The sequence below is a fragment of the Ursus arctos genome, unplaced genomic scaffold, assembly GCF_023065955.2.
Source record: "Ursus arctos isolate Adak ecotype North America unplaced genomic scaffold, UrsArc2.0 scaffold_32, whole genome shotgun sequence".
NCBI lineage: Eukaryota > Metazoa > Chordata > Mammalia > Carnivora > Ursidae > Ursus > Ursus arctos.
This window is the reverse complement of record NW_026623008.1, coordinates 28278248-28290996: the sequence shown is the minus strand read 5'-3', so window position 1 is coordinate 28290996 and position 12749 is coordinate 28278248. Positions and strand designations below refer to the sequence as shown.

The 12749-nt window shown below is 46.9% G+C and overlaps 2 protein-coding genes across 3 annotated transcripts in view; both read left to right on the top strand.

Annotated features, from left to right (window-relative positions):
- INPP5B (inositol polyphosphate-5-phosphatase B) overlaps positions 1-7906 on the top strand; it is a 46378-nt gene extending 38472 nt beyond the window's left edge. For both annotated transcript variants that reach the window (XM_026516621.4, XM_044390421.3), the window contains 8 exons: positions 304-414; positions 1337-1499; positions 2339-2574; positions 3368-3481; positions 5060-5144; positions 5500-5627; positions 6707-6818; positions 7065-7906. In XM_026516621.4, the coding sequence (XP_026372406.1) occupies positions 304-414; positions 1337-1499; positions 2339-2574; positions 3368-3481; positions 5060-5144; positions 5500-5627; positions 6707-6818; positions 7065-7180 (1065 nt within the window). In that variant the 3' untranslated portion in view covers positions 7181-7906. The remainder of the gene's footprint in view (positions 1-303; positions 415-1336; positions 1500-2338; positions 2575-3367; positions 3482-5059; positions 5145-5499; positions 5628-6706; positions 6819-7064) is intronic.
- Positions 7907-8666: 760 nt separating this feature from the next.
- MTF1 (metal regulatory transcription factor 1) overlaps positions 8667-12749 on the top strand; it is a 41665-nt gene continuing 37582 nt past the window's right edge. The window contains exons 1-2 of the mRNA XM_026516624.4: positions 8667-9284; positions 10912-11370. Coding sequence (XP_026372409.1) covers positions 10963-11370 — 408 coding nt within the window. The 5' untranslated portion in view covers positions 8667-9284; positions 10912-10962. The remainder of the gene's footprint in view (positions 9285-10911; positions 11371-12749) is intronic.

Below are 12749 nucleotides of genomic sequence, written 5' to 3'. Positions count from 1 at the left end.
TAGCAGTAAGCAAAGTAGAGCTAGTCACGGGGCATCTTTCTGCCCTGGGGCTGCGACCGGGCAGAGCTGCCCACCAGCCGTGCACCCCTGCATCTTCTCCCTGCTCATCAGGAAGCGGTTGACTTCATCACAAGCTCAGCCTCGGGAGGACCCCTTCCGAGTCTGTCGTTAATTCATGAAATCTGTTTTGTCTTCACTTTCTGTGTGGCCACCAGCTGCTCTTGCCCGGTGCTGTGCATGTCCTCTTTCCTGAAAAGGAGGAAATGGGCAGAAGGTACTCAGGCTCCGATATTTCCCCCCCAGGTGAAGGTGGTCAACGAAGAACGTTACCGGAAGACTCTAGAGGAGATTGTTCGCTCCCTGGACAAGATGGAAAATGCCAGCATTCCTTCTGTGTCCCTTTCTAAGCGAGAGGTAGGAAGGACATGCTGAGAAGATTGGCAACAGGCTCTTCTGTTTGTAGAACTTAAATTCCATCTTTGAGGTCTCGGAAATCCATGAGCCCCCTGTCTGACCCCTGGACTTCAGTCTTTTTGACAGGCCGCCCCTAGTTACAGTGAGGCTGCTGGTGTTAGCTGAGAGGAAGGGGGTTGTTGGTTTAGATTGTGTTCTCCTCCTGCTCTTTTGAATCAGCAGCCTTGAACCTTTGTGGCCCATGGGTTTCACCCACACATGGGCATTCATGATTTAAATGATGGCACAGATGAGCCCAAAGGTATTTTGTTTGATTTTAGTGTAGCTGGTCTGTATTCTTACAGGGGGTTGTCTTCCTCCCGATGTTGTGCTTTGATCAAGATTAAGTTGAGTCAGAATTTCTTGGGTACACAGGTATTGGTGGGAGGGCAGGCAGTGTAGACAAGGGGTGGGCGGTGGGAGAAGTCAATTAGGGCAGAAGATTTTTCATGGAAGAGCTTACAGCATGGATCGAATGACCAAGAAGCCAATCAAATGGGGATTTATGGTGTGGGTATTTTTTAATGCCCTAGATGTCCAGCCACTTGGAAGGATGTGCTTGGTCTTCATGTTTGGGGGTGGAATTTGTAAAGGGTATTTTGGAAATGGTCTTTGGGTATAGAAGATAGAAGGTTCGAACTTTGATTCCTTCAGGAAATTTACTTATAAAACAACCTCAGTTTTGGGTTTCTGGGTTAAACACAGACCTTGGGTCTTTAATGGAGCTGCGGCCTCCCAGGTAAATACTTAAAGCAGAAACATGATTTGAAAGAGGTGGTCCTTCATTGTCTTTCCAGAAAAGGCAAAGATGGCCCCGTTGGGGTGGCTGGGCGGGTCGCCAAGAAGAGGGCACTGATCTGACTGGTCCCGGGCCTGTTCCCAGTTCTGTTTTCAGAATGTGAAGTACATGCAGTTGCAAGTACAGTCCTTTACCATTCGTAATGGGCAAGTTCCCTGTCAGTTTGAATTCATCAACAAGCCTGATGAAAGGTCTTACTGTAAGCAGTGGCTGAATGCCAACCCCAGCAGAGGCTTCCTCCTGCCAGGTGAGGCCTCCGTTCCCAGGTTCCTGGTTGCTGGTTTGGGGAATGCTCTACCCCGACTGCTTATTTTTCTCAAGTAAGCTTTTTTTCTTTCTGAGTGTTTGTTGTCTGATCGAAACTTCTAAAAGCCCGGTGGGGGAACCATCCATAAATAAGATATGAAACAGGAAGGGGCACGAGTTCAGCTTGAAAAGCTTTCTCAGCCACGTGTGTGTTCCATAATTTCACAGAAAGAGAAGACAGAAGACCGCTGGGAAGCAAGCACTGCCCTTGAAGGACCCATTTTCACTGTCTGCCTCACTATAATCCACTCCCAGCGTCTGCTCTTGTAGGGAAAGATAACGGGGTGGTAATCCAGAAATTCTGTCTGGCCCTGGAACGTACCGTTCGTGTCTTTCCCCTGACTTCTTTGCACTCTGCGTCATGCTGTGTGGCAGAGGGATGAAGCCTGTTCTGTGGACAATTCACAGGCTGATACTTGCATTATATTGTCTCCTGGATCAGGTGTCTTCATCTGACCTGGCCCGGGACAAGCTCTTTGATCCATGCCTTCTGATCGTATTAATAATTCTAACTTGTGCTGTGCTCCTTCGTACTTGAATTTCATTGCAGTTGCCTCTTCACATGGTTTTGTTTGTTGTTTTCATGTCCCCCCTTGGACTATAAATTCCTTGTTCATGTGTCCTCTCTGAGTGCGGAGCACCTACATCCTTGTTGGTTGGCTGATACCTCTGATGCCCTTTCCCAGCCCTTTGTGCCTGATCCTTGTCCCTGCTGTCCTCTTTCCCCCTTTTCCTCTTGGCCTCCCACCAGCCAACGTGACTTTTCATGTTTTTCTTCAGATTCTGCCATTGAGATTGAGTTGGAGCTATTTGTAAATAAGACCACAGCTACAAAGCTCAACTCAGGTGAAGACAAAATTGAAGACATTCTGGTTTTGCACTTGGACAGGGGAAAGGATTACTTCTTGTCTGTGTCTGGGAACTACCTGCCCAGCTGTTTCGGATCTCCCATTCATACATTGTGCTACATGAGGGAGCCGATCTTGGACCTGCCACTGGAAACAATTAGAGAGCTGGTGAGTTACATGCCGTATACATGTCATATGGAAGCATCTAGAACTATAACAGCTGAGCCAGTGAAGCAAGGTATTCTCAGTCTTTCACACATGGTACATTAGAGAAACTCAGCCATGGATACTAAGATATGAAGCTTCCCTGGCCCATGATTTTATTCCTGTTTTTTTGTTTTAATCATCACTTGGTCATCATCCTGAACTAAATTTTCTGAGATGTAAAAGACTCCTATGGGGACAATTTGAATACAAGGACTCTACTTAAGAGCGGATTTATAGTAATATGCATATCTCCCCCCTCCCCCGCCCCTTTCCAATGTACTTTTTAATTTAGGGACTCTTGATTTCTATCCTCTCTGTTATGTAAGATAAAAACAGAGGCCCAGTAAGGAGTGATTGGTCACAGGTCACAGGTGCGTTAACAGTGGACCTGGCCCCTACATTCAGGTTTTTGGACTCCCAAGTCTCTGCCCTTACCGCACCAGACCACACTGTCTCCCTATTTCTGACAGTGAAATGCTGTTGGCAGGATGTTTTTTCAAAGAAGATGATGCATATTTCACCTGATTTATTGAAACTGCTTGCCATACCCACTCCTAATTCTCAAAATCACCTTCTGTACATTGACTGTGCCACCTAACTTCATTTTTTTGCCTATGGGATGTTTGCTTAGGGGATTGAAGTGCTTCCCCTCCTCCGCGGGTTTGCTGGCCCCATTACCGTATATTCTCCCGGAGCCAGCCCGTCAGAAGGTCCATTGGTGGGCCTTCGTATTATGCTTTTTATTTCTTTTCAGACTCTGATGCCCCTACAGACTGAAGATGATGGGGTTCAGTTGGAGAACCCCTTGGGAATCCCCAAAGAGCTCTGGATGATGGTTGATTACCTGTACCAAAATGCCATCCAGCAGGTGGGTGGCACTTAAGCACTAAGACCTGACTGAGGCCAGACTGCCTTGGGGAAGAGCATCAGCCCCAAGAACTTTTGGTGTAAGAAGCTTTTACCCCAAGGAATCTGTGGAAAGCTGTCCCCCAGGGAGTGAGTGGGGGACAGATAGGTTCATGTTTCACACCCCCATGAGACCTTGCTGTTACACAGAGCACTTGCTTACCCCTAAGGGAAGCAGCCTTGCATAGGATGGCCTTCGAGGCACAGCATGTTCCCTCCCCTGGCCTCTGGGGTCCTCCAAGTAGAAAGCCGTCTGGATTCTTCTCAGGATGTCAGCCTGTTAGCCTTGCCAGTTTCTGGGAATGGGAGGGGCTAACTTGTTGATAAGCCAGACGGAGGCTGGAGACCAGATAGAGCCCCCAGGCCATGAGTCAGGAGGCCTGATTCTCGAGTGATTTGGGCAAGCTTCATGAGATCAGATCAGTCAGTTTCACTGACTCATTCATATAGGGAGACTAATACAGACTGTAGTCTGCCTCAGCTCTACCGCTGGGGAGCAACATATGTTCTTACGACATTCTCTTTCTACTCCCCCTGCCCCCCACACTTATTATTACAGTGTCCCAAACACTATTCTAAGTGTTTAACAGCATTGCCTCGGTTCATTCTCAGGACAGCTCTCAGATGAAGAACCGAAGGTACAGAAGGCTAAGTAACTTGTCAAGATCCCAAAGCTGATAAATGGGCAGGACAGGGATTTGAACCTAGGCCGTCTGGCCGTAGAAGTCACAGGGGCCATGCTAATCTCCTCTGTATCGTCCTAAGCGAGCACAGCAGTCCCATTCTTCAGTACTGTGCTGGTCGTCTACCTGCTCCGCAGAGCTCCTTTCAAGTGTAACTTGAACAATACATAGAATATTATTATCCAGTTATGTGGCATTAAGTCATTTAATAAAACAAATGAATATAAAGCATGCCAAGGGGGCGCCTGGGTGGCACAGCGGTTAAGCGTCTGCCTTCGGCTCAGGGCATGATCGAGCCCCACATCAGGCTCCTCTGCTGGGAGCCTGCTTCTTCCTCTCCCACTCCCCCTGCTTGTGTTCCCTCTCTCGCTGGCTGTCTCTCTGTCAAATAAATAAATAAAATCTTAAAAAAAAAAAAAAAAAGCATGCTAGGACTAACAGAAATACCTTTATTGCCATTATCTTGTTTTCACAAAACAGGGTGGTGTCTTTTTAACTTTCTCCATCTTATAAATGACAAATTTTCTTCACGTTTTTCTTTTTCCAGTTAATCCTCTCACAACACTGCAGGAAACATAGTTTTAAGTTTTCCTTTATTGTTGTGAGTAGTATGCCCTACCTATAGTTTATAATAGATGTTTTATCACTTTAAAGACGGGTCATGGGAGCATGCTCGGGAAGTCCTGCCAGATGAGTTAGCCACATCAGCCCTAACTTTATCAGCTTGTTTACCAGTTGATTCAAAGGCCTCACCTCACTGCTCCCTTTTTGCACCTTGGTGGTGATCATATTTCTAGGTTAGAAGATCATGGTTGATTTTCTGAGCATGTAATTATTTGGTGACTTTCTTTTTGCAGGAAGATCTGTTCCAGCAGCCAGGCCTGAGGTCGGAATTTGAGCATATCAGGGACTGTTTGGATACTGGAATGATTGAAACCCTCTGTATCCTCAGATGTTCGTGCGTGCGTGCGTATGTGTGAATATGATTAAGAAGTGACAGAAAAGAAAGAGTATTATTTTACGGCTCAAAATCAGATCTGTGTCCTCAGCTATCATATTTTTCTTACTTAAAGTTTGCATAGAGAAGACTTTACAACTTTAAGCAACCAATACGCAGGAACTCAGGAGGGCTCAGCTAAGCTGACAAACAGCTTGGCCCCTTCCCTATGTCAGTTTGGCATCCTAGCTCTCAGCAGCGAGCCTTACTGGGCAGACAACACGTCTGGCATGTGCTCGCTCCTGGGCCTTTTCCTAACCACGGCACGGCATCACCAGTTCCTTAACGATGGGCCAAAAGCCGCCAGCAATCATTCTGTAGCTGAAGCCTTGCTGCTTTTCCTGGAGAGCCTGCCAGAGCCTGTCATCTGCTACAGCACCTACCATAACTGCTTAGAGTGTTCTGGCAACTATATCGCGAGTAAACAGGTGAGGAGAAGCGTTGAGCATTCACATGTTGTAGCCCCGGGCCTCATGGGGCCTGAGGGAACAAAGTGGGCGCAGTCCCTCAAACGCAGTGTCCTAGCAACTCAGCTCCACAGCTTTCCTTCCCAAACCTGTTCTTCCTCTCGTGTCCCCTTGTCTTTTAATGGCTTCACTGTGAATTCCAGTGACTCAGCCCAGAAACCTGAGTCATTTCTGAGTCGTCCTCTGCTTGCCTCCCACATGCCGAGTTCCCTTGATCTGTCACCCGTCTTCCATTCTCATCTACTCACCTTGGTTCCAACCCTGCATTCAGGCTCTCCCTCTGCTCATTTGTTTTGTACACTGCCATCAGACCACATGCTCTAAAGCTCTCATAACGTCACTGTAAGGTCAAAAACCACACTTGGCTCTCCATTGCCAATTAATGATCTTCTTGAACAAATATTCAAGACTTTGAACCATCTGGCCTAATGGTTCACACATATAACAGGCCATAGCAAAATAATCTAGAAAACTTGCTAATAATACAGGTTCCAGAGCCTCACCCCACATCCCCAGAATTAGAATCTCTCTTGGAATATGTCTCGTACAAGCTTCCTAAGTGATGGTGATGATACGCAGATAGCTGGAGTACTCATTGAATTCTAGCCTGACTGACCCCTCCAGGCTTAGTGCCTGTTCAAACAGGGGCGCTCCTGCTAAAATTGACTTCTCAGTGTGTTCTCTCTCCTTATCTCACGGTTTTTCTTCTCTTGCCTTTTTTACACCTTCTTTTGCCCTGAATGCCCTAGTCCTTACCTCTGCAAGTCCAGTCTTGTCTTATATTCAAGACCCAGCGTTAAATGTCTTCTATTCCCATAAACCTTTTGAGAGCACATAGTTAGGCTATTGAGCTCCAAATTCACAGAGCGCTTGATCTGTGCTTCTCCTTTGACACTTGTGCCAAGTGGTAAGCGATGACGATTTCCTCTGCACAGTCTTACTCATGTCCTTGGATCATGTACTCAGCTCCTGGAATATAGCAGATGTCTGACGAATGAATGAATGAATGAAGAGACAAATCCCGATTCTCCCTCTTACAGGTCATTTCTACCCTCCCTACGTTCCACCAAAATGTCTTCAACTACTTGATGGCGTTTTTGCGAGAACTGCTGAAAAAATCAGCAAAAAATCATTTGGATGAGAATATTCTAGGTGAGCAGTCAAGTGTCTGTGGAAAGCCTCTCTGCATACTGAGAGATTCATTATGGGAAATATGCTTGAGGAAGGCCCCAAGACCACTGCAGTGGAACTAAAGTATCCAGCTCTGGGCCAAGTTTACCCTCACATAGCTTTTTTTCAAGCAGAAAATAACGCTTTGGGGCACTCCTCCCATCTCAACAACACAAGAGTAAGTAGTTTCTTTTGCTGAATCATTTGTCTTCTGTGTTTTTCATGCAGCTAGCATATTTGGCAGCTTACTGCTTCGAAACCCAGCTGGTCACCAAAAGCTCGACATGGCAGAGAAGAAGAAGGCTCAAGAATTTATTCACCTATTCCTCTGCAGCTCACCCTGAGCCTATCTCCTCTCCTATTTTACTCGAGGCAGCCACTTACCAGCCCCACCTGTTTAAGATCAAGAACTACCACAAGAAGATGCAAGGCCTCTTGGAAGCAAAAGCGGCAGCTGCCTGTTTCCTGAGCCCTGACATCCCCCACCATGGCTGTCACAGTCCTGTCACTCTGAGTTCTGAAGACATGGGGGAAATCCGCCACAATAAAACTGACAGTCAATGTTCAACTTTTAGTTATTTAACACAGATCTCTCTATTTTTTTAAACTTTAAAGATGTTTAAATAACTGTATTTCTTATGCTTACTCAGCCTGCCTACGGGTATAGTCCGTGCCTTCCCTGTAGCCTGGGCTGAGCTCCCCATGACCAGATATTTGAACAAACTTTGGGGTCCTAAAGGGAGAATGAATTGGACAGCAAGAATGCAAGTGGAATCTGCTGAATAAACAGGTCACAGCCACCCCAGATGCTTCCAGTGCTCTAAGGACATGTTTGTATGTATATATAAACCCTACCACCTTTCCTACTCAGATGTGGCTCAACAACTCTGGGGCTGGCCACTCAGCTTCTGAGGGCAATACAGTGGCTTGAAAATGAAGCTACCGAAGAAAGTGGTGTTTGGTGAAACAAATGGGATTTTCTGGGTCAACAAATCCTCCAAACTGTGTATGATGCATTCCCTCTCTCATATATGTAATATATTTTAATGATAAATGTATTTTTAACAGTGGTGGTTTGTATGTTTTTATCTCTTAAGAGATGGCTGCTGGACCTTTTGTGGCTTAAGCATTGGGGCAGCTGGTCAGGGGACAAGGAGGTAGTTGGCTGGCCGTCTGGTGGGTAACAATCACTATTCATCGTTTTCAAGCAAGAGATGTACAGGCATGGCCTGAATGCCTTGACCCTGATCTAGTCTCTGGGAGTTGTCCCACTGAATATTTCAGAGAAGTTGCTTATGGGAAAATCAGGCAGTGGCTGCTGGGAGATTCTAACAAATTTAACAGTCATTTAAAAAGAGAGGGACGCCTGGGTGGCACAGGTGGTTGAACATCCCACTTTTGGTTTCGACTCAGGTCGTGATCTCGGGGTCATGGGCTAGAGCCCCACATCTGGCTCCTGGCTCATGGGAGAGTCGGCTTGAGATTCTCTCCCTCTGCCCCTCCCACTCATGCTCTCTCTGAAATAAATCTTAAAAAAAAAAAAAAAAAGAATAGGAAGGCACCTACAAAGTCGCTTCTTGGGCATTGGGACACCAACACTGCTTGGCAGTATGAAATATGACTCAGATGCAGACTGATACGAAGACAACGTGAACGGTCAAAAAAGGAATGGCAAGTAGGTGGCGCTGACTGGCCCGGGAGGGAGTCCCGTGGAAGCCGGCAGTCCTCTGCAGGGGGAAAAGTTGGAACCGACAGCCCGGGCAGAAGAGTGAGGAAGGAGTGGAGCGTCTTGTGATTGCAAGTTGGCGGGGGGTGGGGAGGGGAGGCGGCATCTTCTGGCTGGGACTGGAGTACTCCTTGGTTCTGCCATTTGGATCCCATCTTCCTTTCTTGACCCCACCTGCTACATTAACTTTGGTTGGTCCCAGCTTCCCCTCATCACAAGAGGGAGAAAGCCGGGAAGGTCACAGTCTTGCAGGCTCCCCTTGAGAGTCCGAGCTGCAATTCGGATGGCTAACTGGGGTCCTCCTTCCCGTTGCAGTTGTGGCTGCCGCGGCGAGGGCGGCCAGCGCAAGTCGGGCTGAGGCTACTTTCGACTGACTAGTGGTTGGGGAGTTTTGACCCCTTTTCCTTGAGTCTGGCGCCACAGAGCAGACGCCCGACAGCCGGCCGACAGCGGCCGCGGCGGCCGCTTCTCAGCGCGGGACGAACTTACGGCCCCGCGTCCTCTCGGCGGCGCCCCGCCCCTCCTGCTCGCCAATTGGAGGCTCGAGCTCAGCCCCCACACCGCTTAAACCAACTAGAAGCGCCAGGGAGAGGCGGGGCCGGGATCTCCTCCTTCCTCCGGAAAGCGGAAGCGGAAGTGACGTTCGGGGAAGGTGGGGGCAATCATGGTGCCGCTGGGGAGGGGAGAAGCAGCCGCTGCCGCCGTTGCCGGGAGCCGCGGAGGTAAAAGGCGAAACTAGACGCGGTCTGGGCTGGGGGCTTCCCGGGGGGCGCGGGACTTAGGTTCCCTCCTGAAGCATTTCGCAGTAGAGACCCCAGTCTGGTCACCATGGGACCCCACCCCTCCTCCGTTTCCATGGGGATGGGTATCCAGCCCCCCTTCCCTGTTTCCATGGAGACCCGGACCCTGCCCCTCTTCGCCTGGCTTGGAGCCCCCCAGCCTGTCTTCAGATTTTTCTGTGTAGTCCCGTGTGGGGGCTATCCCAGTCAGGTTCCTTTTCCCAGCCTTCTCTCAAGGGTGCTCCGTTTGTACTCCTCGTATGCCAGCCTCAAGCCTCCTGGTCTTGTTTGTTCCGGACAGTTGGTCTCCGCTTAGCCGCTGATGGTGCCGGGGAAGCCCTGTGGGGCCTCCGGTGCTCTTATCTCTCTTCAGATGCAGCGAAATGTGCATCTACCGGGTTGCGTAAGCCAGAGCAAGGGGTCGGGCCGGTTCCTCCCGCATCTGATCCCTTGGCCTGTCTCTGCTAAAACCTCTCTGTCTAGCCGCCCCATCTAAGTAAAGGTTCACTTTCTAACCCAGGGCAGAAGAGAAAAAGTGCAAAGCCAGACTGGAAACTAAAAGTGGTGTGCTGATTATTTTAAAATTCTGTCCTGCCTGCCAAACCCACTTTTGTAGAACCTGTGTGTTTGCAGCTAGTCCAGAACAGGAAAGGTTCAAATTTGGTATTTTCCCCAAGAGAACATATCTTTCCAAGAGAGTATGTCTTCCCAAGAGGGTATATCAGCAGGTGTTTCATTCATTTAGCTGATATCTCCTGAACTCTTGGGGTCATTGTATTGTGCTAGGGACAGTAGAAACAAAAATCAGATTGACCATTCCCTCACTGCAGAGAGCACACTATGCAAGCATAGGTTCTAGTAGACACCACATTGTTTTAGAAGATTAATAGATATAATGATCTTCATTGAATATGCCTGACTAGGAATCAACCACCCTACCCAGAAGCTGAAACATCTGTTCTAGGAAGGAGGGAATGAATTCACACTTGTTTTCCCTATTATTATCAGACTTTGCGCCTTGACATACATTATCTCTTTTACTCTGTGTAACAACTTTGAGGGAAGGAGCTACCAGTCCCACCTTACCCATAAGAAAAATGGTGCACAGAAAAGTTACCCGAGTTGTAAGTGGCAAAGCTGGGATTTGTGGGTGGGTGACCCTGCCTCCAAAGTTCTACTTCCGCAAAAGACTGCACTGCCCCATGGTCTAATCTGGGGGATATGTGACTGGGGTTTTCTTACTTTAAGACTTAAAACAACTCAGCCTTGAAGTAGTTTGCCCTTTTATCCCCTTCAGGAATTGTTTGGTAGTAAGGCATGTTTGGAAGGTCTTAAGAACTGCTACTTATTTCTTCAGTGTTTTTTGTTTGTTTGTTTGTTTGTTTTTTAAGGCATTGCTTTTCCTTTAAAATGACTTGATGGTTTCAAAGTTAAACTTAAAAAAATTATTCCCAGGGAAGACGATTTTCATTTATTTTGGCCTAATCTTCAAGTCAGAGGAAAAATGAGCCCTGTGGTTACTGAGGAGGTCCCTGGGTATGACTCTAACTCTGGCTTTGTCCTGTCGCAGACAGGTCATTACCTTTCCATTTCTCACAATTGGGCTGAGCACGATTGAACCATGGGGGAACACAGTCCAGACGACAACATCATCTACTTTGAGGCAGAGGAAGATGAGCTGACCCCCGATGACAAGATGCTCAGGTTTGTGGATAAAAACGGACTGGTGCCTTCCTCATCTGGAACTGTTTATGATAGGACAACTGTTCTTATTGAGCAGGACCCTGGCACTTTGGAGGATGAAGATGACGATGGACAGTGTGGAGAACACTTGCCTTTTCTAGTAGGGGGTGAAGAGGGCTTTCACCTAATAGATCATGAAGCAATGTCCCAGGGTTATGTGCAACACATTATCTCACCAGATCAGATTCATTTAACAATAAACCCTGGTTCCACGCCCATGCCAAGAAATATCGAAGGCGCAACTCTCACTCTACAGTCGGAATGTCCAGAAACGAAACGTAAAGAAGTAAGTAAAGCTGTGGGTGAGGGCCCGGTTTAGCTTTGGAGAAAAGTCCTTACACGACTTGTGTTCACAGTTGTAGCAGGGGAATAAAGGAGTCCCTGGAACGAGTACCTACAGTGGCTTTGCTTGTCAACAACACATATGCTTCATGTTTTGTTGTGACTGCTTTCTGGAACTTTGAGTTTGTATGGCCACATTGAAATTTGGGGAAAGCTAAATTATAATGTTTCAAATTTTCCTCCCCAAATCATAAATAGAATAGAAATTTCACTGAGGTAAGTCCATGTTTCTGTTGCTAAAATAACTAGATTTGGCTTGTTTCTGAGGTGTGGATAAATGATTTGTTTTGGAGATGAGTATCTGCTAGAATATGCTTTATTTTCATAGTGACTATTTGGTGAATAATAAGGCCTCGCTTTCTCTCATAAGAAATTCAGGCAAGAGACAGTAAATGAGAGCAGGTTATCTAAAATAAGTGTTCATGCTCATACTTAGCTACTGTGAGTAAGGTAATGTATGTCACGATGGTTGGAAAACCGTAAAGCATTGTACAAATTATACTGCTGTGGTGATCATTAGCAGAATGAAAGATACGGTTTAAAGGTAGTGATAGACATTATCTGGGAGCTGATTACAGGTCAATTAGAAAAAAACAGATCCCTGGTAGTTGCCATGTCAGGGACTAAATTTAAAATGTTCCCAAACAGACATAGGGTAAATCGTTTAGCAAAATATTTCTCTCTTACGCTGTAATTAAGGTCTTGGAATTGGAGAATTTTATTATTTGTGCCATATGGCTTTTCCACTGCTAGCCACAGAATCTCAGAGCTGGAAACAACCTGAGAGAAACCATCTCATCCTACCACCCACCTCAGGCAGGAATTTCTCTACGGCATTTCTGACATGAGTTCATCTGGTCTCTGCTTGAACCCTTGCAGAATGACGAGAGCATGGTGTTTCACCTCCCAGCCTCATACGTTTGTTGGCCAGCTCTGATTGATAGAAAGCTTTGACTTGTACAGAGCCAAAAACCTGCCTTTGTGCAGCCGCTGCCCACTGGTTTGGCCTCCCTGAACAAGAGCAAGTTAAACCTTCCTCCGACAGGACAACAGATATTTAAAGATCATGGCTTTCTCTTTATCTTGTACAGACTAACCACCTTGATTTCCTTAAATACTTCTCTGTGACATTCTTCCCTAGTTTCTCATCAGTCTGGTCGCTTTGGATTGTATGAATTCCAGTTACCCACAGTCTTCTTAAAATTGAGCACAGTTGAGCACAATCTCCCAAGTGTGAGGCAACCTGCACTGAATACTGTTCGATTCTTATCTCTTAATCTGGACACTGTACTATAGTTGCTGTATAGTTTATATTTTATTAGC